The sequence below is a fragment of the Heptranchias perlo genome, chromosome 20 (assembly GCF_035084215.1).
Source record: "Heptranchias perlo isolate sHepPer1 chromosome 20, sHepPer1.hap1, whole genome shotgun sequence".
In the NCBI taxonomy this organism is placed as follows: domain Eukaryota; kingdom Metazoa; phylum Chordata; class Chondrichthyes; order Hexanchiformes; family Hexanchidae; genus Heptranchias; species Heptranchias perlo.
Window position 1 is genome coordinate 40,853,562 of NC_090344.1, and position 23,618 is coordinate 40,877,179.

At 44.7% G+C, this 23,618-nt stretch overlaps 1 protein-coding gene across 1 annotated transcript in view; it reads left to right on the plus strand.

Annotated features, from left to right (window-relative positions):
* Nucleotides 1–1,678: 1,678 nt before the first annotated feature.
* LOC137335735 (SMC5-SMC6 complex localization factor protein 2-like) overlaps nucleotides 1,679–23,618 on the plus strand; it is a 100,322-nt gene continuing 78,382 nt past the window's right edge. The window contains exons 1-5 of the mRNA XM_068001062.1: nucleotides 1,679–2,274; nucleotides 7,218–7,287; nucleotides 10,429–11,462; nucleotides 15,854–15,924; nucleotides 21,726–21,848. Coding sequence (XP_067857163.1) covers nucleotides 1,714–2,274; nucleotides 7,218–7,287; nucleotides 10,429–11,462; nucleotides 15,854–15,924; nucleotides 21,726–21,848 — 1,859 coding nt within the window. The 5' untranslated portion in view covers nucleotides 1,679–1,713. The remainder of the gene's footprint in view (nucleotides 2,275–7,217; nucleotides 7,288–10,428; nucleotides 11,463–15,853; nucleotides 15,925–21,725; nucleotides 21,849–23,618) is intronic.

Sequence of the window (23,618 nt, forward strand, 5' to 3'; positions counted from 1 at the left end):
TGCTGGTCGATTTGCCTCGCACCAACGGCAGGGCACACTCAACCTCCCCATTATTTTTAAGAACTTGCTGGATTTGCACATTAAGCTCGCCGCAGAGAGTTAGGGCTGGTACTTAACAGCGTAAGTACCCTTTTAATGCCATGATGTTTGTTAATGCAATGCCAATCAAACTCTCCTGCCCAGAAGGGGAACAATTTAAACTGTTGCGTCTCATTCCTGCATTTGGTAAATCCTTCTTAAAGATTTGAAAAATTTAAATTAAAAAAATTTCTTTTCCTTTCTGTTTTTTTTCTCTTTCTTAATCCAATCGTTCTTTCCCACTTTATTTCTCTTTCTTTAGCTGATTTGGCTCTAATTCACCCACGTTATTTTTTGGAGAAGTGAATCTTTTTTGCACCAAGGATGATACCAGGACTGAGAGGATATACTTCTTGGGAAAGGCTGAACAGGCTGGGGTTCTTTTCTCTGGAAAAGAGAAGGTTGAGGGGTGACCTGATAGTGGTCTTGAAGATAATGATAGGGTTTGATAGGGTAGACGTAGAGAAAATGTTTCCACTTGTGGGGGAGTCCAAAACTAGAGGTCATAAATATAAGATAGTCACTAAGAAATCCTAATGGTGAATTCAGGAGAAACTTCTTTACCCAAAGAGTGGTAAGAATGTGGAACGTGCCAGCACATGGAGTGGTTGAGGTAAATAGCATAGATGAATTTAAGGGGAAGCTAGATAAGCACATGAGGGTGAAAGGAATAGAAGGATATGCTGGTAGGGTTAGATGAAGAAGGGTGGGTGGAGGCTGGTGTGGAGCATAAACGCCACCATATACCAGTTGGGCTGAATGGCCTGTTTCTGAAACTTGATGTAACTCTGATACACCCTCCTTCTGTTCCAAGAACAGGAGGGAAGTTCTCCCAGTATCCTGTCCAATATTCATTCCTAAACCAACATCACTAAATCAGATTATCTGGTCATTATCACATACTCTTTGTGGGACTTTGCTATGACCAAATTGGCTTCCATGTATCCTACATTACAACAGTGACTGCACTTCAAAAGTACTTCATTGGCTGTAAAGTGCTTTGAGGTGTTCTGAGGTTGTGAAAGGCACAATGTAAATGCAAGTCAGTCTTTTTCTTTCTTTCGCCCTGTTTCTTCAGTTGTTTTTCTAATTCAATCGCTTTCTTATTTAGTCTTTATTTTTCTTCTGCAGTCTCTTTCTCTTTCTGTTTCTCTCAGTTGTTCTTCCGCTGTCTCTTATTTCTCCCAGTTTCTCTTGGATCCCCTTACCGTCTTTGTTTTTTTCCCGCAACCTTTTTCTTTCTCCTCTTATCATCTTTGTCTGTCTCTCAATTAATGCATAGAAGTTTTGCTTTCCAACATTGTATCACCACAACCAAGGTCTGATCGATGCTTTGATTCTTCATAATTCTAATGGAGACAGCGAATAATTGTACTTTCCTTTTGTGTCTTTGATGTACAGTGATTATTTGCCTCTATAACTATAAACACTAAAGATTTGCATTTTGTATTGGTAGCATTTTGCAATTTGAGCTTTAGTTCAGTATAGGTAAGGTTCGGGGTGCATTACTCTACTTCCTTTCAGAATTCCCAGTACACCTTCAGGCAAATCCCAGAAGAAATGGATTCAAAAGTTAAGAAGACATTGAGTTTACCCTCGTCAATTTCTTTGAAGGATGTTTCATTTAAACCATTGATGGAGAGCGCACTTAGAAAAGAAAGCAACCAAAGCATGCATGATCGTGGAGATGGGGCCAGATATTCTGGTTGTTGCTCTCCACAGTTACAGGCAAAGAGCCTGCTGCCACTTCAGAGGGATTGGATGGAAGAAACAACTGAGAAGCTGGATATTGAAGCCATGAAGAAACCTCAGCCTCTGGCAGCACCCAGCAAGATTACAAAAAACATTAAGGTGATCAGACCTAATTCTAGTTTGGAGAATAACTCAACTTTGAGTCCAATTAGAGGACTTGGGACTTCAAGGAGGAGATTGAAGTTGGGTTCCTACCACTTGGCCCCATGTTCTTCTCAGGACACCAGAGAGATCTTTATGGATATGCGTTGGTATGAGATCCCACTCTCTTCCCCAAGGAAGCATGAAACTGGTTTATTGAGTGAAAGATTTCAGACAAGCCTTCAGGAATACAAACGGCAAAGAGAAATAAAAAGACAGAGAGAACCTACATGTTCTTCTTGTTACCTTCCTTTGGTGTCGTCCGAAGGAATAGTCCCAGGGACCAGTTTCCAAACTGACGAGGTAAGCAAAAATACAGCAGAAGGTCCCAGCTTTGATTTCAGATCTGTGCTGAGGTAGCTGATCTCAGCAGGGACACCAGTTCGGGTACTAGTATTGGCCTAATCAACCCTTGGCGAAGGAAGGGAAGATCAGTCAAGGCTGCTGGTTCTGATTGCAATCCAGTGACCCCAACTGGAAAGCTTGAGTGAGTGTCCAGTGAGGAAAGGATTCAGCTCGTCAGCATTACAGTCCTGGTTGAATAGCTTGCCATCCACCACTAGCTGTCCAGGCTCATATGTAAAGAATGATCACCTGGGCAAGGTACCAAAGGGCTAACAGTACCTGTAGAACCATACCCCACTAGATTGATGCCTTCAGGAGAGGAGCAGAGAAAATTGGGAGGGAAAGGAATTAATTGGCAAACAAGAATATATCTGCAGGTCATTTGTTTAAAATTGGAATGATGGAATAATTTTTAATAACTTAAGAAAGGCCTGCATTTATCTAAGTTGCCTCTCAATTCTGTGAGAAATTGAAAGTTTGTTTTCAGCTTATGTTCCCAATTTCCTAAAGTTTCTTTACTACCTCTATAACGGGAGGAGGAGGCTCTGCAAACATCCCCATTCTCAATGATGGCGGAGTCTAGCACGTGAGTGCAAAAGACAAGGCTGAAGCGTTTGCAACCATCTTCAGCCAGAAGTGCCGAGTGGATGATCCATCTCAGCCTCCTCCCGATATCCCCACCATCACGGAAGCCAGTCTTCGGCCAATTCGATTCACTCCACGTGATATCAAGAAACGGCTGAGTGCACTGGATACAGCAAAGGCTATGGGCCCCGACAACATCCCAGCTGTAGTGCTGAAGACTTGTGCTCCAGAACTAGCTGCGCCTCTAGCCAAGCTGTTTCAGTACAGCTACAACACTGGCATCTACCCGACAATGTGGAAAATTGCCCAGGTATGTCCTGTCCACAAAAAGCAGGACAAATCCAATCCGGCCAATTACCGCCCCATCAGTCTACTCTCAATCATCAGCAAAGTGATGGAAGGTGTTGTCGACAGTGCTATCAAGCGGCACTTACTCACCAATAACCTGCTCACCGATGCTCAGTTTGGGTTCCGCCAGGACCACTCGGCTCCAGACCTCATTACAGCCTTGGTCCAAACATGGACAAAAGAGCTGAATTCCAGAGGTGAGGTGAGAGTGATTGCCCTTGACATCAAGGCAGCATTTGACCGAGTGTGGCACCAAGGAGCCCTAGCAAAATTGAAGTCAATGGGAATCAGGGGGAAATCTCTCCAGTGGCTGGAGTCATACCTAGCACAAAGGAAGATGGTAGTGGTTGTTGGAGGCCAATCATCTCAGCCCCAGGGCATTGCTGCAGGAGTTCCTCAGGGCAGTGTCCTAGGCCCAACCATCTTCAGCTGCTTCATCAATGACCTTCCCTCCATCGTAAGGTCAGAAATGGGGATGTTCGCTGATGACTGCACAGTGTTCAGTTCCATTCGCAACCCCTCAGATAATGAAGCAGTCCGAGCCCGCATGCAGCAAGACCTGGACAACATCCAGGCTTGGGCTGATAAGTGGCAAGTAACATTCGCGCCAGATAAGTGCCAGGCAATGACCATCTCCAACAAGAGAGAGTCTAACCACCTCCCCTTGACATTCAACGGCATTACCATCGCCGAATCCCCCACCATCAACATCCTGGGGGTCACCATTGACCAGAAACTGAACTGGACCAGCCATATAAATACTGTGGCTACGAGAGCAGGTCAGAGGCTGGGTATTCTGCGGCGAGTGACTCACCTCCTGACTCCCCAAAGCCTTTCCACCATCTACAAGGCACAAGTCAGGAGTGTGATGGAATACTCTCCACTTGCCTGGATGAGTGCAGCTCCAACAACACTCAAGAAGCTCGACACCATCCAAGATAAAGCAGCCCGCTTGATTGGCACCCCATCCACCACCCTAAACATTCACTCCCTTCACCACCGGCGCACTGTGGCTGCAGTGTGCACCATCCACAGGATGCACTGCAGCAACTCGCCAAGGCTTCTTCGACAGCACCTCCCAAACCCGCGACCTCTACCACCTAGAAGGACAAGAGCAGCAGGCGCATGGGAACAACACCACCTGCACGTTCCCCTCCAAGTCACACACCATCCCGACTTGGAAATATATCGCCGTTCCTTCATCGTCGCTGGGTCAAAATCCTGGAACTCCCTTCCTAACAGCACTGTGGGAGAACCGTCACCACACGGACTGCAGCGGTTCAAGAAGGCGGCTCACCACCACCTTCTCGAGGGCAATTAGGGATGGGCAATAAAATGCTGGCCTCGTCAGCGACGCCCACATCCCATGAACGAATAAAAAAAAAAGGTCCCCTATGAGAAGTGTCTCTTTCAGATTGAAGACCTCCAGCTTATCCAGTTGTTCCTCGGAAATAGCTCACACCTCCCAATCCAGGGGATTAGCCTGATTGCTGTCTGCACTGCCTGAATGGCCTCCTTATGTCAGCACCAAAACTGCAGCAGTGCTCCACCCGCCACCGATCCAAATTACCCCAATACCACTGATAGTCTGGCTCTCAGAGACAAGTGCCCCTCTACATTTTCACACTTGAAGTCAAGTAATCATCTCCCAGCTCTGCTGATTCTCAGCCGCCGTATGAGCAGAACCTCGGTGCTTTACCGCCCGCCCCCCCCCCCCCCCCCCCAACCGACTCAGACAGGCAGTTTACTGCTTGTGCACCCTCAGAAAAGAAAAGCTTTGGTACTTTAATGATTCCTGGAACTGTTTCCATCACTGGAACACTTTCGGCATCTTACTATTTCCGTAGTATTCTCACTGAGTTTTTAAAATATTTACACTGAAGCACCTGTTCAACGCTGTTTTCTGTCTTGGGCCTATGAGGTCTTGGGGTATTTTGGAGTAGTGCCTCAATTTGCACCTTTTTTGAGGTTTGGGTCAGGTGAGCATGCGTTAAATGCAAACCTCAAAAAAAGGTGCAAGTTGAGGCAATGCTCCAAAATACCCTAAGACCTTATAGACCCAAGACAGATAACAGTGTTGGGCAGGTGCTTCACCAGTGTAAATGTTTTTTTAAAAACTCAGAGAATAGCATGCAAATAATAAGATGCTGTGGTGTCTGCTGGCCGTGAGGTTAGAGAGCCTACCTTGGATAAGAAAGGTCCTAGGTTCAAGTCCAGGTTAGGAATAAGATGGGGCATTCCAGGAAAGGTTAGTTTAATAAATTAATTTCGTGGGGGTAAGTGAGCTGAAGACTTGTTTGAGGAAACAAGATTTAAGGTGATTGGCAAAAGAACCAAAGGTGACATGAGGAAAAACTTCTTTACACAGCGAGTAGTTATGATCTGGAATGCGCTGCCTGAAAGGATGGTGGAAGGAGATCCAATTGTGGCTTTCAAAAAGGAATTGGATAAATACTTGAAGGGAAAAAATTTGCAGGGCGACAGGAAAAGAGAGATGAAATGGAACTAACTGGATTGCTGTTACAAAGAGCTAGCATGGGCTCGATGGGCCGAATAGCCATCTGTGTTGTAACAATTCTATGATTCTAATGCTCTCTCTATACTGTCATATCAAATACTCGCAAATCAGGTACAGCAAGCTCCCTCTACACTGCTCTAATAACAAGCCTCAGCCTCTAACTTAGTAGAATGCCTCCTACTGCACCAGTGTGACTATTTCCATCAGCAGTACAGCCAAGCATACAACATATATAAATACACTTGTTGTCTCTTGGTGTGGCAAGTCAGCTGCTGCAGTGCAAGTTTGCATTGCAAGGGCTGGTTGATTCGATGCCCCAAAGGATCTGGCCAGGAAACTATTGCACTCCATTCACTGACTTTGTATTTGATACAAAAACAGAAAATGCTGAACACACTCAGCAGGTCAGGCAGCATCCATTGCATTCCTTTGTATTTGATGCTGTTGCTTCATTCCAGGATCAAATTCTTTGCTGCCAGTAAAAGGGGAAATTGGAGGGAGAGAGAGAGAGTGCCTCTGTGAAGTAGAGAGCTGGGGTTAGAAACAGAGAGCATCTCTGTGAACTGGGGGAGAGAGAGAATGCCCCTGTGATCATTTGGCAAGCTCGCAGAGGGCTGCTGGTGCCAGTGGGACTGTACTCTGGTATAAGTTAATGCCTTCGAGGGGTTGGGAACTGGGAAAACAAAAGTTCAAAAATAAAATAAAATGACGAAAAAACATGCCAGGAGAAATTGTCATTCAACTCATGAAGCTTACTCTTTCTGTAATTGGGCTTCTGTGGCCTCTAATTTCTGGATGGAAAGTCCTTGATAAATACTTCCTGATTCCAAAAGCAATTGAGCAAAACTCCAGAATATTCATCCCTCTGCATTAATTCATAGAATGATACAGCATCGAAGGAGGCCATTAGGCCTGTCGTGCTTGTGCCGGCTCTTAGAAAAAGCGATCCCATTAGTCCCATACCCCTGCCCTTTCCCTGTCGTCCTTGCAAATATTTCCCTTTAATTGAGTTCTGCTGCCTTGTGTTCTACCCTTGATTCCTTTCTTGCCAATTTACTTCCTCCTTTCCTTTTCAGTGAGGGACGGATCAATGGATAGTGGGTGGGCTCCAGTACTCTCTCCACCTGTGGCTATTCCTCGTTTATGCGTCTCGACAGTGAGTAATGTTAAGGCTGTTTACCACGGGCGCATCATTAGCCAAGCCCGATCCTGTCCACTTCCAGGCTGATCTGCTGAACGGAGAGATCAGGAGCAGGCACCTTGGCAGATTGTCCTCTACTCCTATCACAGCTGAGATAAGCTAACTCAGCATGGACCTGAAGATTGTATGGTTCAGCAACTCATTAAATAAACCCACTGAATGATCGGGGAGGGGAGGGGATTTTCTATTTCAGAATCAGATTACTTTTTGTCTGTTATGCTCAAGAGAACATTGTCACTTGTTTTACAGACTGTAAGCTGTGGCTGTATGAAAACCATCAAAACCAAGATCCATTTTCTCCAAAAGGCTCAGGAAACAGGTCAGCAATATTTTAAATTGAATTGAAAACAGCCATATTATTTTTCGTTCATTAGATTTTACTTCCTTCCCACTCCTCGGCTGAGAAGTTCGTTAAGCCACAGACCCCCTAGCCCCAAACAAAAATCTATTCATCTTCGTGTTGAAAATTTCAATTGACCCAGGATCCACAGTCTTAGAGGAGTGAGTTCCAGATTTCCATGACCCTTTGTGTGAAAAACTGCTTTGATTTGACTGCTAAGTGGCCTAGCTCTAATTTGAAGATTATGCCCCCTTGTTCTGGATTCCCCCACCAGAGGAAATAGTTTCTCTATATCTACCCTATCAAATCCCGCAATCATTCATAGAATCATAGAAGTTACAACATGGAAACAGGCCCTTCGGCCCAACATGTCCATGTCGCCCAGTTTATACCACTAAGCTAGTCCCAATTGCCTGCACTTGGCCCATATCCCTCTATACCCATCTTACCCATGTAACTGTCCAAATGCTTTTTAAAAGACAAAATTGTACCCGCCTCTACTATTGCCTCTGGCAGCTCGTTCCAGACACTCACCACCCTTTGAGTGAAAAAATTGCCCCTCTGGACCCTTTTGTATCTCTCCCCTCTCACCTTAAATCTATGCCCCCTCGTTATAGACTCCCCTACCTTTGGGAAAAGATTTTGACTATCGACCTTATCTATGCCCCTCATTATTTTATAGACTTCTATAGGATCACCCCTTAACCTCCTACTCTCCAGGGAAAAAAGTCCCAGTCTGTCTAACCTCTCCCTGTAAGTCAAACCATCAAGTCCCGGTAGCATCCTAGTAAATCTTTTCTGCACTCTTTCTAGTTTAATAATATCCTTTCTATAATAGGGTGACCAGAACTGTACACAGTACTCCAAGTGTGGCCTCACCAATGCCCTGTACAACTTCAACAAGACATCCCAACTCCTGCATTCAATGTTCTGACCAATGAAACCAAGCATGCCGAATGCCTTCTTCACCACCCTATCCACCTGTGACTCCACTTTCAAGGAGCTATGAATCTGTACTCCTAGATCTCTTTGTTCTATAACTCTCCCCAACGCCCTACCATTAACGGAGTAGGTCCTGGCCCGATTCGATCTACCAAAATGCATCACCTCACATTTATCTAAATTAAACTCCCATCTGCCATTCATCGGCCCACTGGCCCAATTGATCAAGATCCCGTTGCAATCCCAGATAACCTTCTTCACTGTCCACAATGCCACCAATCTTGGTGTCATCTGCAAACTTACTAACCATGCCTCCTAAATTCTCATCCAAATCGTTAATATAAATAACAAATAACAGCGGACCCAGCACCGATCCCTGAGGCACACCGCTGGACACAGGCATCCAGTTTGAAAAACAACCCTCTACAACCACCCTCTGTCTTCTGTCGTCAAGCCAATTTCAAACATGTTAATTAGATAACCTGTCTACCATCTAAACTCAAGGAAATACAAGCCATGTTAATGCAACCTGTTCTCGTAATTTAATCCTTTAAGCCCTGGTGTCATTCTGATTAATCTGCTGTGTACCACTTACAAGGCCAATATGTTTTTTCTGAGGTTCGGAAACTGAACGTAGTATTCCAAAATGAGGTCCGACCGAGGCTCTGTCTAACTGAAGCATCACTTTCTCACTTTTGAATTGCAGCCCCCTTGCGATAAAGACCAACATTCCATTAGCCTTTTATGAGTACTTTTTGCAACTATGCACTAGTTTTTAGTGATTTATGTGCATGGACAACTAAATCCCTTTGCTTCTCCACAGCTCCCAGCCTCTTGCCATCATGCAAATATTCTGATTCGTCTTTGAGATCAAAAGTAGATGACCTCACACTTCCCCACATTGAACTTCATTTGCCATAGTTTTGCCCGCTCTCTCAGTCTGTCCATGTCCCTTTGAAATGTCCTGCTCCCTTCCACACAACTTACTGTGCCTCCCAACTTAGAGTCATCTGCAACCTTGATTGTACAACTCTGTTCTTTTCATCCAAGTCATTGATGTATATTGTGAAAAGCTGAGGCTTCTGTACAGATTCCTGGTCTTAGGGCACTAGACAACTTTTGCATGACTTTATCTGAATTTTGCATTATTGTTTTGGCTATATACAGCTGCATGAACAACAACACTTGCATTTATGTAGCAACTGTAACATGGGAAAATGGCACTGCACAGAAGTGTAATCAGAAATAAATGGATGCCAAGCCAAAGAAGGAGATATTTGGAGGGTGACCAACAGCTTGGTCAAAGAAGTGGGTCTTAAAGAGGGTCTTAAAGGAGGCGATGGAGAGGCGGGGCTTAGGCAGGGAATTCCAGAAGGTAGGACTGCAGGTTTTTTTTTTCACTCTTTAGGTTGGTGGAGCAAAGACCAGGGGAATGATCAAGATTGGAGAGAGTAAAGGTTTTTCTGGGGACATGGACATGAAAGGTGAAGGTGAGGGAGCGGTTGATCAGATCAACAAGTGCAGAAGTATCGTGGTAAATGTCGGGGCAATAGTTTAGCATTCCATTGATTGATCCTGTACAATGATTGAACATGTTGAGTGTTGAATCTCTAAAACCCACTAGATCTCTTTCAACTTCACCTGTAGCTATTTTAACGCCAACAATATCAGACATTGAACTGGAAGTAGATTGTCAAGAGTAAAGTGCACAAGACTATGAACTTTTTTCAAACGTTATTTTTGGGTCCAAGTTTTACTCAGTACAAACATGGCACTGCTACATGGTCAGTGCTACATCAGACAATGCATCTACACACTGAGTCACTAGAGGACCTCCGTAATCCAGATAAATTTCAAGATCCAATTTGAATATTTTTCATCTTTGACCTGTCCTGTCCTGAAATGTCATCTGTCCACTTTTGGCTGAAACAGAATCAGTCCCAATTTCCAAGTTCATGTTTAAACCCAGTCATCATTTACTGCACAAGGCAAAGGTCTATTTCACAAGTAAAAGACTAGCATGAAAGAGGCATTCCTTAAGTTTAAACTAACTTTTTCTTAGTTATTGAAACATCTACTGCTTAGAGCCTTGTGTTAATCCTGGTGAAGAAAAATAATCACAGATTGAAATATTAAAAGGAACACTTAGCTACAGAAATCTTTCTTTACTTTCTGCAGAAATCCATTCAAATCTTCTTCCAAGGAAATCTCATGTCACAAGGATATCCAAGTGTTCTTCACCAAAGGATCAATTGGAAGTCTGTGATGAGGGATCGAAAACACATCAGATACAGTCTGTGAATCCCAGATCTCCAAGGACCACAACTCAATCCAGACTGCCATCAACATCAATTGGATCTTTGGAACTTGCACTTCCCAAAAGTGTGCTGAAGGTTCTCCCTAAGGAAGCAAGCCTTTGCAGGAAAAGAAAAAGGAATTCACCTCACACGACTAGCAAAAAGAAAGGGATCTTAGAGGCATTTTGTTCAAAAGTAACTCCAGGAAGAACGGAGCTTGCTATCCAGGATGATAACATGAAGGTTGACTTCGACGATGGAAGCAACAGAAGCTGTGAGACGTTCATGAGAGGAAAGAGTGGTGACACAGAAGAGCTGAAAGTCTCAGATGCTGTGGTTGGAAGGGAATTTCCTGCACAGTGGTGCCCTCCAAAAATGCATTTTCTTGCTGAGAGAGAAACCTCCAATTTAGCACGTCCCAATAAGAAGAAAACTGTGAGTTGTGATTCTCATGGAGAACTGAAGGTCTTAGGAAGGTCCATATTGGAAGAAAATTGCCGACAACCTTCTTTGGCATACAAAACTGGCATCTCTCAGGAATGGAGCTGTGGAGACCACCAAAACTCTACGTCACGCGCTGATGCTAATTGGAAACCTTCTTTCCGTACCATAGAGGCTGGAGTTGAAAAATATCGACCAAGGCTGCTGATGCCAGAATCATTGGCTGTATCTTTGTGGCATCAACAGACAGATTTCCAGGATGCTTCAACCAACCAGAATGATTGTCGAGCGAAGTGTTCTGATGACTGTAAAAGTTCTGCAGAAGGATTTTCTTGTAACAGTGAGGAAGATGACGATTTAATTTTAGTGAAACCTGAAGACATTTTCACTCCAGTGGTGAAAACTGGAGCTGACTTCTCAGATCAGCCCAAGGAATCTTACAGATTTATCACAAGTTCTCCAGTAATGGAACTAGTAAGTTGCATTAATAACTCATCTGATTTTCCTTCAAATCAACAAATGTCTGTATCTTTTCTGATGGTTTAATGGGCAAATGCATGCTTCATTGTGATCACGACCCATACAGACAAAGAACGTCTAATGTCCAGTTTCTGGTTGTCTGAAGTTGGCTGATCTCAGCTGGGGAACTGTTGGCGTGCCGCAGTTGGCCTGTTTATCCAGGGATCCCAGCTGGAAAGCGTGTGCATGGAGATGTTGGGTGAGAACAGGATTGGGTTCAGCTGTGGTGCCCCCATGGTTGGACACCCTGGTGACTCTCACTGATGATGCTTACAAAGGAGGGATGGCCACTTAGTGGAGTACCAGAAGGCTGCCAGTGCCTGTGCAGCTATACTTCAACAAGGGTTAGTGAGACTAATTTTTATCTTGAGGTCTGAGTCCGTGTTAAGTAGGAAGAACTGGTACAAAGCCTGCCTGAAAGGTCAAATGCAAATAGTGCTCGATTTCCAGTGTGAGATAATTTGCATAGTTAGCTGCAGCACCAGGTGCAGACTCAGAGGTCGAATGAACACACAAGTGGTGGGAAAGGAAAAGTACATGTAAGTAGAAAATTTAAGGGCTAGGGGCAATTAAAGGGGGGGCTCTAGGGAGGGGAGGAGCTAAATACGATTAAAATCACTGAGGAATTGGTACTTAGTAAATTAATGGGACTCAAGGCGGATAAATCCCCTGGACCTGATGGATTACATCCTAGGGTCTTGAGGGAAGTGGCAGTGGGGATTGTGGATGCTTTGGTAATAATTTTCCAAAATTCTCTGGACTCGGCAAAGGTCCCGGCAGATTGGAAAACTGCTAATATAACACCCTTATTTAAAAAGGGTAGTAGACAGAAGGCTGGAAATTATAGGCCAGTTAGCCTAACATCTGTGGTGGGTAAAATTTTGGAGTCTATTATTAAGGAGACAGTAGCAGAACATTTGGACAAACATAATTTAATAGGACAAAGTTAGCATGGCTTTACGAAGGGGAAGTCATGTCTGACAAATTTGCTTGAGTTCTTTGAGGACCTAACGTACAGGGTGGATAAAGGGGAACCAGTGGACGTAGTGTATTTAGACTTCCAGAAGGCATTCGACAAGGTGCCACATAAAAGATTATTGCTCAAGATAAAGAATCACTGGATTGGGGGTAATATTCTGGCATGGGTGGAGGATTGGTTATCTAACAGGAAGCAGAGAGTTGGGATAAATGGTTCATTCTCGGACTGGCAACCAGTAGCCAGTGATGTTCCGCAGGGGTCGGTGCTGGGTCCCCAACTCTTTACGATCTATATTAACGATTTGGAGGAGGGGACCAAGTGCAACATATCGAAGTTTGCAGATGATACAAAGATGGGAGGGAAAGTGGAGAGTGAGGAGGACATAAAAAACCTGCAAGGGGATATAGACAGGCTGGGTGAGTGGGCGGAGATTTGGCAGATGCAATACAATATTGGAAAATGTGAGGTTATGCACTTTGGCAGGAAAAACCAGAGAGCAAATTATTTTCTTGATGGCAAGAGACTGGAAAGTACTGCAGTACAAAGGGATCTGGAGGTCCTAGTGCAAGAAAATCAAAAAGTTAGTATGCAGGTGCAGCAGGTGATCAAGAAAGCCAACAGAATGTTGGCTTTTATTGCTTGGGGGATAGAATATAAAAACAGGGAGGTATTGCTGCAGTTATATAAGGTATTGGTGAGACCGCCCCTGGAATACTGCATACAGTTTTGGTGTCCACACTTAAGAAAAGACATACTTGCTCTCGAGGCAGTACAAAGAAGGTTCACTCGGTTAATCCTGGGGATGAGGGGGCGGACATATGAGGAGAGGTTGAGTAGATGGGACTCTACTCATTGGAGTTCAGAAGAATGAGAGGCGATCTTATTGAAACATATAAGATTGTGAAGGGGCTTGATCGGGTGGATGTGGTGAGGATGTTCCCAAGGTTGGGTGAAATTAGAACTAGGGGGCATAATCTTAGAATAAGGGGCTGCTCCTTCAAAACTGAGATGAGGGGAAACTTCTTCACTCAGAGGGTGGTAGGTCTGTGGAATTTGCTGCCCCAGGAAGCTGTGGAAACTACATCATTAAATAAATTCAAAACAGAAATAGACAGTTTCCTAGAAGTGAAGGGAATTAGGGGTTACGGGGAGCGGGCAGGAAAGTGGACATGAATTTAGATTTGAGGTTAGGATCAGATCAGCCATGATCTTATTAAATGGCGGAGCAGGCTCGAAGGGCCGATTGGCCTACTCCTGCTCCTATTTCTTATGTTCTTATGTAAAGGGAATGGTCACAGTGGTGACAAAAATTCATAAAGCCTCACATTCAAATGTTTTTTTAAAGTTCTCCAATCAGCAGCCTTTTGTCAAAGTTGAAGGGATAGGGGATTGGGAAGAAGGTGACTGGCAAACATGAAAGGAAATGGAAGACTAGGTGCACATCCCAGTTTCAAGCATCGTTGAAACTTAACAGTCGATGCATGTGCCAATTCTGTGGTGCATGGTCAGTGCAGGTGCCCTTGCAGCTGATGGCACAGTTCAGCCTCTATATTGCTGACCCAGCCCCTGAGAAGGCAGCACCCCATGGTCATTGGTATCCTGTTATTTCAGGGCAGAAGCGGCCAATCAGGCAACACGTGTGTCCTGATCACCCTGGCAACCCTTCTGTCATATAGTACAAGGTAAAGCATAACATGTCGTGATTGGAGTGCTTCTAAAGAACCATCCAGCATTATGGTTAGTAAGGGATTCACTTGCTTTGGAAAGAGGAGCCTCTACCAGCAGTGCGTCTACCAAAGTGGACATTCTGTGTCTCTTTCTGCAGAGGTGAGTGTGTAGGTGCTGGTGGGAGGGCACAGATCACCTCTTGGGCTGCCCCTGTAGGTCCTTCTCTTTTTCTGAACACAGCAGCTCAGAAGATTACCAATGGGAAACGTGTTGATCCCAGGAATTAGAATGGTTGGAGGGAAAAAAATAGGAACAATTGCTCATGAAAGAACAGGAAAAAGTCCATAAAAAGGCCCAAAAATAGCCACAAAACAGACACTTTTAATAACATCCCTTCTGAAGGTCTGCCCCAGCAACCATGAATGTCACGTTTCTTGTGGCATACTGTGGACATGGTGTCCAGCGTGTCTGCAGGTTGGAAAATGGCCCAGAGGATTTCCAGACCCCTTCAACTTGTAACTTCTACCCCAGGCTTAGCCAAAAAGTGGAGTGGGGCTGAAACTAGGTGGATCTGATTGCATCCTGTCTACACCCATTTTTATTTACTTTCCCCTCTCTTGTTTTTTTTTATCCTTTGCTATCCTCTCTGAAAGATACTGGGGCTGAACTTGGTGTCCATTGCACCTGGTCTGAGAGGGAGGAAAAAGTAAATCAAGACACAAGAATTCTGAACAACAGGCCTGCTTAGAAATGGATTTACAATTTAAGTAAAAGGAATTTAAAGTTAAGTTACATAAGCTCTGCACAGCCAGGATCTAATATCGTCCTGAATTCTTGGATAACACAGAGACAACATTAAGAAAAGCAATTAACGATGAGTTACTTGTGCACGTTGAACAAGATGGTGGTGGTTGTACATTGGGGTATCAGTGCGCAATAGCCGTGGCATACTCTGATGTGGATTAATGGCCATGGAACTCATGCTGCTGAGTTTATGGTCTAAGCCACATTGCTGCAGGGGACCACTGAGCAGGACCCACAAGTAGGGAGGACAGGCATTCCATGGGCTGCTCTTACAAACTTCCAACTGCCTACTGGAGGTCTGGAAAGTGCCCCATGAGATTGGAGCCCTGGGGAGCTTCCCCTGATCAGTGAGTGGGCGAAGTCACCAACCAACATAACACTAAGCCTTACAGGCTACAGATCTCTGGTTGCATTCTTGGTCAATGTATGAGTCAGCTGATCTGACAGAACAGCAGTCAGGCTGGTATAATGGCCTAAGTGCTGCTATTTTAAGGAGGGGAAAATTGAGTTGAGATTTCTGCTCTGAATTCCTGTGACTCTTGCTGGGAGGTATCTGGATGTCAGTGAGATCAGGATCAGGGTCAGCTATGATGCCCTTTACAGTCAAATTGTTGTGAAAGGGTAATTGGCTTTGTTAAAGGAATGGACACAGGTAGTTAGAAGAATACATTAAGGCGTTTATTACTAATAGTACACTGTGTGATTTCATTCCATCACTGTGTAGGCTTAAATCTAAAGAATTACTACTTGGATGTGGTATAGGAGGATTACCAGTGCCCATGGGCCTGTGCCCCGTCATGAGCCCACACCATCATGAGAGGAGGGGAAAACATAGGCAGAAAAACAAATGGTGATTTCAGACAAAAAAAAATCAAATGTGTTTCTTTTGAATCAGATTGCAGAATCTACTGGGCAATACTTGAACAATTTTGATTGTCTACTCAAGGAAAAAGAAGAGCAGATGAGGTAAGCTTCATCACAATAGTGACAGTGCACAGAGAAAATTCCAGCTCTTCTTCATCGGAAGAACTTGCAAGGCATTCGGAAACCCAACACTGGACCTCCTGCACATCCAGCGTCTTTTCAATCGGGGTGAGAGGGGTGCAAATCATGGAGCACTGTCTCTCCAAGATAATGCCTTCCTTGTAGCATCTTCATTCTACGAATGAAAAAGTCTCCCCCAGACTTCGCCCTGACCCCACAAGGAAGGTAGTGTTTCTGCTTCAAGTTTGCTGATTTTCCATTCACTCAGTCCTGCTTGAATTGAAATATTTTATTCATCTGGGAGACGAGCCAGTTTCTTTGAAAGTGTACTGATGTCCTGGTTTTCTCCCCATTTTACTACTGTTCTGGTACTGCCTGGTCATTCAGTTCCTGCAGCCCAAGAGAGTGGGGAGGCTGCCAGCTCTCAGGCCTCCAACACAGTGGCTGTGGGAGCAATACAGCGACTTGGTGAAAATTTTCCTCCACTCAGCGTCCCAACACATTGCTGGAGTTGAGCCAGGCTGGACTCAACCTTTCTGGGGAAACGATGTGGTGTACAGCACCTTCAACAATGTTTTTTGACATTGGTTCACATTGACACCAGAAAACACCGAAAGCTTTGTCCAGGAATTGGAGCAGCAGTTCATTTTCCCTCAGTCTGGAACAAGTTCTTTGCTCCTTGCATGTCGATATACGGTTGTTCTTGATTCCCTTATTTTTCTTCATGTTGGATAATTAGCGGTACACAGGTCTTCATTTCATTGCTCTTGCTAACAGTTAGCATTAGAGATTTTAAAAAAAACTGGACCATTAACATTGTTTTTTACAGTTAAGTAGAGTTATGGTGGCGAGATTAGCTGCCCTGTATATATTCTGGGAGTGTAGGGAACAGCAGACCCTGTTGAAATTAACCACCTCCCCTTGACATTCAACAGCATTACCATCGCCGAATTCCCCTCCATCAACATCCTGGGGTGTCACCATTGACCAGAAACTTAACTGGACCAGCCATATAAATACTGTGGCTACAAGAGCAGGTCAGAGGCTGGGTATTCTGCAGCAAGTGACTCACCTCCTGACTCCCCAAAGCCTTTCCACCATCTACAAGGCACAAGTCAGGAGTGTGATGGAATACTCTGCACTTGCCTGGATGAGTGCAGCTCCAACACCACAAGCAGCTCGACACCATCCAGGACAAAGCAGCCTGCTTGATTGGCATCCCATCCACTACCCTAAACATTCACTCTCTTCACCACCAGCGCACAGTGGCTGCAGTGTGTACCATCCACAGGATGCACTGCAGCAACTCGCCAAGGCTTCTTCGACAGCACCTCCCAAACCCGCGACCTGTACCACCTAAAAGGACAAGAGCAGCAGGCACATGGGAACAACACCACCTGCACGTTCCCCTCCAAGTCACACACCATCCCGACTTGGAAATATATCGCCGTTCCTTTATCGTCGCTGGGTCAAAATCCTGGAGCTCCCTTCCTAACAGCACTGTGGGAGAACCTTCACCACACGGACTGCAGCGGTTCAAGAAGGCGGCTCACCACCACCTTCTCGAGGGCAATTAGGGATGGGCAATAAATGCCGGCCTCGTCAGTGACGCCCACATCCCATGAACGAATAATAAAAAAAATCCTCTGTATATTTTAGGGAGTACTATCTGTGTTCAGAGTGGAGAGAATAGCAGCCCCACTAAAAATTATAGAGGAATACCAGGCGCAGCGATAAGAGTACTCTTTTACACCTTTACAGTTTCACTAGAAATACAAAAAAATCTTCACAAATGTATTTATGATGTCATTGCAGAGTGGCCAGAGCATTTCTTAAACCCTTCCCCATATACGTTAGAAAGAATAGAAGATCTGTATATATTTTATAAGCTCTGGCCTCTGGCGCATCCCCTCTTTCTTCACCCCACCATTGGCCGTGCTGTCAGCCGCCGTGGCCCTAAGCTTCAGAATTCCCTCCCTAAACCTCTCCACCTCGCTCTCCTTTTAAAAACCCTCCTTAAACCTACCCCTTTGACCAAGCTTTTAGTCACCCCTTCTAATACCTCCTTCTTTGGCTAGTTGTCAATTTTTAAGCACCTTGGGATGTTTTCCCCTTGTCAAAGGCTTTATATTAAATGCAAGTTATTGTATATATATTTGCGTTGTGCTTCAAAGCATGAGATTCAACCATTCAAACCTTTATACTGAGCGGCGTTGCTTGTGCTATAGCAGCAGGGGGCAGTAAATGCAAGGGCAAATGCCCTATCCCAAGTTTCCTGCCAGTCCCGGATTGTACAGAAATTACAAAACAGAAACAGGCCAGTCGGCCCAACCAGTCAGTGTTTGTGTATATCCTTCACACGAGCAGTAGTTCTAATCCCATGTGTCCACTCTGTTCCCATATCCCTTTCCTTAATTGTTGAAATCACCAACTCTGATAGTGCATTCCACAGCCTCACAATCCTATGTGTGAAAAGATTTCTCCTGCTCTCTGTCCTAAATCTCTTACATTTACTCTTCTATCTATGTCCCCTTGTTCTTGGCCCCTCAATCACTGGAAGCTGTCTGTTTGTATCCACTCTGACCCGTCCCTTCATGATTTTAACACCTCCATCAAATCGCCCCTTAATCTCCTTCGTTCTCATGAAAGCAACCCCTGTTTTTCAAGTGAATTGTTGGTCATTCATACAACGAACAGTTCTGGAAGCTAGCCAAGCTCGTGTGACTGGATTGTACTATTGTTGGAGCCACCTCATGGACAGTAAACTGTGAACACGTGCTTCACCACAGCAGCTTCATTTGAGATTCTTAATAATAATCGGCACTGTAGTGATACACCAGTTGTGCTCTCCTCATTTTTGTGTGCAGTGCACTTTGTACCAACTGCCTCTTCTGGTGTCTGTTGGAGCTGGCCAGTGGAAATGGAAGCCCATGCTTTTCTCTGGAATTCTCTCCCTAAACCTCTCTACTTTTCTCTTTTGCTTTAAGACCCTCCTTAAAACCTACCTAATTGACCAAGCTTTTGGTCACCTGTCCTAATATCTCCTTATGTGGCTCTGTGTCAAATTTTGTTTGATAATCACTCCTGTGAAGCGCCTTGGGATGTTTTACTACGTTAAAGGCGCTATGTAAATGCAAGTTGCTGTTGCTTCCAACAGTACTTCTCAGGATCCATGATAATTTGGGTGCTGGATGCCATGGGAGGTTGAGAGTTCAGGCAGTTTATATATTGATAAGATTGCTAGAAATACCATCAAACTACTTTTAAATGCAATTCATTTAACATTAAAATTCAAAACACCATTCTACTATCAGTGGCTTGTATCTCAGCTTGTGACATGTCAGAAAGGTTAGATGTTACACTGCTTCACTTACTTGCCACCCCATGATTTAGTAGGAAAATGCCCAATGTGGTACTGCGCCACATAGACCAGGAAGGTCCTAGGTTTGGTAGCTGGTCAGTGTTGAATTAGTTGACCTTAACCAAGAAGCCATTTGGAAGACTCTAATTGATTGCCCTTAGCGTTTCTGGGCGAGGGGCAGGAGTATCAGTCAGCACCCTTGTTAGAAAATATGTGTGTATGGACAGTCGGTGAAGACAGAATTCATATGATAGTCAAAATAGTCCGTCAGTACTCCCTGTCCCAGGTTACTTGTGGTAAGTTGGAGGCTAGAATCCAATTGATGGATTCAAATGGCATGTGCATGGGTTAAAACTGAGAGATATGAAGTGTCTTATCCCACTTCTCTTTTGCTTTCTTTTAAGCATAGCACCAACCTTGTATACAATATAAATTAAAACTGATGTGTTTGTTAGAAGAGTGCTCTGAATTACCAGGGTTTTTTTGGAGAGTTTTCTAACAAATTGATTATAATCTTGGGAAAGGTTTTTTCGAGCGTTTTCCCCCAATTCACTTACCGATTGGCGTAGGAAGTTGGGGGGATACCAGCTGAGATCAATTAGCTCAGCACAGACCAGGAAGCTGAGACATGGGCCTGTTGGAATTTTGAAGCAAACCCCAGCCAACTACAGTTTTTGTGATCAATGCTGTATTAGGTACATTCAGTGGCATTTTCCTCTAGAATTCTTGGAAAGAAATCTCCAAATCACCACTGGTTCACTGCCACTTCTGCTGTTTCAGTTGCAGGAAAGAGCTGTTCATCTCAGTTGACCTTGTCACTCTACTGCAACAAACGAAACAAGTAAGAAATATGAAGTTTTTTTTAAACAGAACCAACCCATCCACATGCCATTTGAATCCGTCAATTGGATTCTAGCCTCCAACTCACCACAAGTGACCTGTTAAGTTTGTTAAAAGAACAGTACACTCTTTAATCTAACCCATCGCAGAATGGTTTTGACAAAAGCCCAATAGTTTGTAGCCCCTTGACGTTACACACTGCTGACACACACAGTTTCTCTGATGGACTACTACAACAACGATATGGTGCCTTTAATGTCTAAAGAAGTGTTTCAAGTTGCTTCACAGAAGCGTAATCAGACAAAGTAGGATGATGAGCGAGATATTCGGAGTTAGTCAAGTCATCAACACTGGTACTGAGCCATATAGACCAGAAAGTCTTGCGTTCAGTGGGCAGTTCATGGTGAGTTTGCTAATCTCATTTTAGGAAAGGAACAATCAGCAAGCTTCTTGCTCCTGATCACTGTCCAGTGACCCCAATTATTAAGTATGTGGACATTGAATGAGGACGGGATTGGACTCTGATTGTGATGTTTCAAGCAGCTTTGTGGCCTGTCTCGTCCTTCCTGTCACGCTTAAAAAGCGTGGCAACACTCACTGCCCTGTGTCGCATATTAAAGTGTTGGTGTCTATGCAACTGTACCGCAGGAAGCGTGAGCACATTCAGAAGATATTGGAAGAGCAAAACAAGACCCAAAGCTGGAATTTTGCTAGGGCTGTATGTAAAAGGGTCGTACCCATTGCTTGAGTTGGAACCCAGCACACAGCAGCTAATTGTCGTTTTTCTGATCAACCCAGGTGCTTTTACACTCCAGGTGTGCTGCCAATGGCAAATGTGCAGTTGGCTTGGTCGCCTTGGCTCAGATGGTAGCTTTCTCACCTGAATCAGTAGGTCGTGGACTTGGCGCATAATGTCGGCTGACACTCCCAAGTGCTGAGGGAGTGCTGCCTTGTTCGAGACGCCATCTTTTGCATGAGGCATTAAACCGAGGTCCCTTCTGCATGCTTAAGCGAACATAAATGGTCCTATTGCATCATTTGAACAAGAGCAGAGAGCAGTGTCCTGGTCAACATTCCAACACCCCAAAAAAAATGATCCTGTCATTCATTCATTTGCTGTTTGTGGACCACATTGGCCACTGTATTTGCCTATTTAATAACAATAACTGCACCTAAGTAATTTGTTGGTTGTAAAATGCTTTGAGACATTCTGAGGATGTGATCAGGCGCTTTCTAAATGCAAGTTCCTTTATCCCAATTTTTGCCATCATTGGCTGCACCCCATAGTGTAAACACCCTGACATTTGAGTAACCAGTGGCATTGCAGGCACATAATGATATGGGTTAAGGCCTTTGGATTCAATAAAGTAAGTGCAGGGAGCTGGTCTCATGCTTTTGTACTCTGTCATTACATTATACAGGGGAGCCCAGCAGAACTGAGGAGACCAGCTCCTGACACATAGTGTAAAAGTGGGAGAGCAACAGATTCACTCTCCCAAAGCAGGGTCATAGAAGCCCGTAAGTATAAAAGCATATACAAAAACACTAATCAGTCACTGCTTGTTGGTCCACTCTTTCACAGCACACAGCAGGAACTGGAGAAAGAACTGCATGGAAGAACCACTCTCAGCCCGACCGATGATCCCTTCATAAGAAACCAAATTGAGATGCAGACTACAGAGGAGATGCTTGCCATGCAGCACAGGTCAGGGAAGCGGTTGTGAGCCAGCTTTGGTGCACTATCAGGGAAAACTAATGTTGTATTTCTTTGAACGGGGTCCCAGTCTCAGAACTACTTGCGTGTTGGAAGGACCGTCTCGACACTTTGTGATTTTATTCGGGTGACAGGGAAACACCACAGGCAGCGAGTGTCTGTCATTGCTCAGCAGTTTTAGTATCAACAGGTCTTAGCAAGGGCAGCTGAAGGAGGCCTACAGTTGGCTTCAGAGCCCCTGGGCTAGGGACAGAAAATATCAACCAGAGTTCCCAATTCATAATCTAATGATTCCTGCTCGAAAGTGCATGTAGATTTATATCAGGCAAGGGACTGGATCATTTGTGATGCCCTCCCCGAAGTAAATAGTAAGCCAACACTAAGAGCTGGATTCTCTTCTGAATTACTTGTTTTGGCGTGGACTTGGAGCAAAATGGCTTTTTCTTCAATTTCAAAATATACTTCATTTCATAAAATTTTAAGATACACACAGTTCAATATAAAAAGACACAATTTCAAGCAGTATGGTTCAAACCAATACAATGCAGATCGTGAACACTATGATCTCATTATTACAGTTTAAAACACAGTACATATCTTCTAATACATTCTGTACAATACAAAGTGGGGTGGCCTTACATGGTTTTCCCCATAGAGCCTTTGCGTCGGCTGCTTCAGTGCGACCCACAGCATGTACCCCTGGACCTTGGAGTGTGCCAGTCGGCAACACTTACTCGTGGACAGCTCCTTCAGCTGGAAGTCCAACAGGTTTCGGGCGGACCAAAGGGCCTCCTTCACCAAGTTGAATGTCTTCCAGCAGCAGTTGAGATCCGTCTTGGTATGCGTCCCGGGGATCAACCCGTAGAGAACAGCGTCCTGTGTTACCAAGCTGTTGGGGATGAACTGGGACAGATACCAACGCATCTCTCTGCACACCTTCTGTGCGAAGGAGCAGTCCATCAGGAGGTGGATGACGGTCTCCTCCCCGCCGCAGCCTCGAGGGCAGCTCACGGTAGTGCTGAGATTCCATGCGTGTTGGAAGGACCGCATTCGGGGGGGCCCTTACCACCATCCAGGCTACATCCTGGTGCCTATTAGTCAGTTCTGGCGACGAGACATTCTGCCAAATGGCCCCGAAAGGCAACTGCCTTAAATCCATCCAGTAAAAAAAAATGCACCGGAATTATCCTTCCAAAAAATCGCAGTCCCCATTAAGGCCCACTGGGTGCCTGATCTAGCACATGAAAATCGGGTCAAGGGGTGTGGCTATTTCTCTTAGCTTCCACCCCAAGCTCTCCTGCCCTCAAATAATTACCATCACTCTACAAGTGGCAGTAGGCGCTTCAGTAAGGTTTCCCTGAAGTGAATACTGCACCGAGGATGCCATTTTGTGTGCTGCTGCCGAAGGTTGGTGGGGTTTTTTTGCATGCATATTGATCTCTTTAGAAAAACAATGAAGAGCTCATTATAAGTTATCTAATAGATCCTGCTGAGCACCCTACTTTCCTTCTTGGCTCCCCATTCGTTGACATTATAAATGGTTCCCTCCTTTCAGATACTGTCCTTCCCTTTTTAAACAGCTGCCATTACCCTCAGCTCAAAAAAAACCCACCTTCGACCGCTCTATCCTTGCAAACTTCCACCCCATCTCCAATCTCCCTTTCCTCTCCAGTCTTCGAATGCATTATCATATCCAAAATCCATGCCCATCTTTCTGGCAACTCTTTTTTCACCTGTCCTATTGGGTCTCCGCCCCTGCCA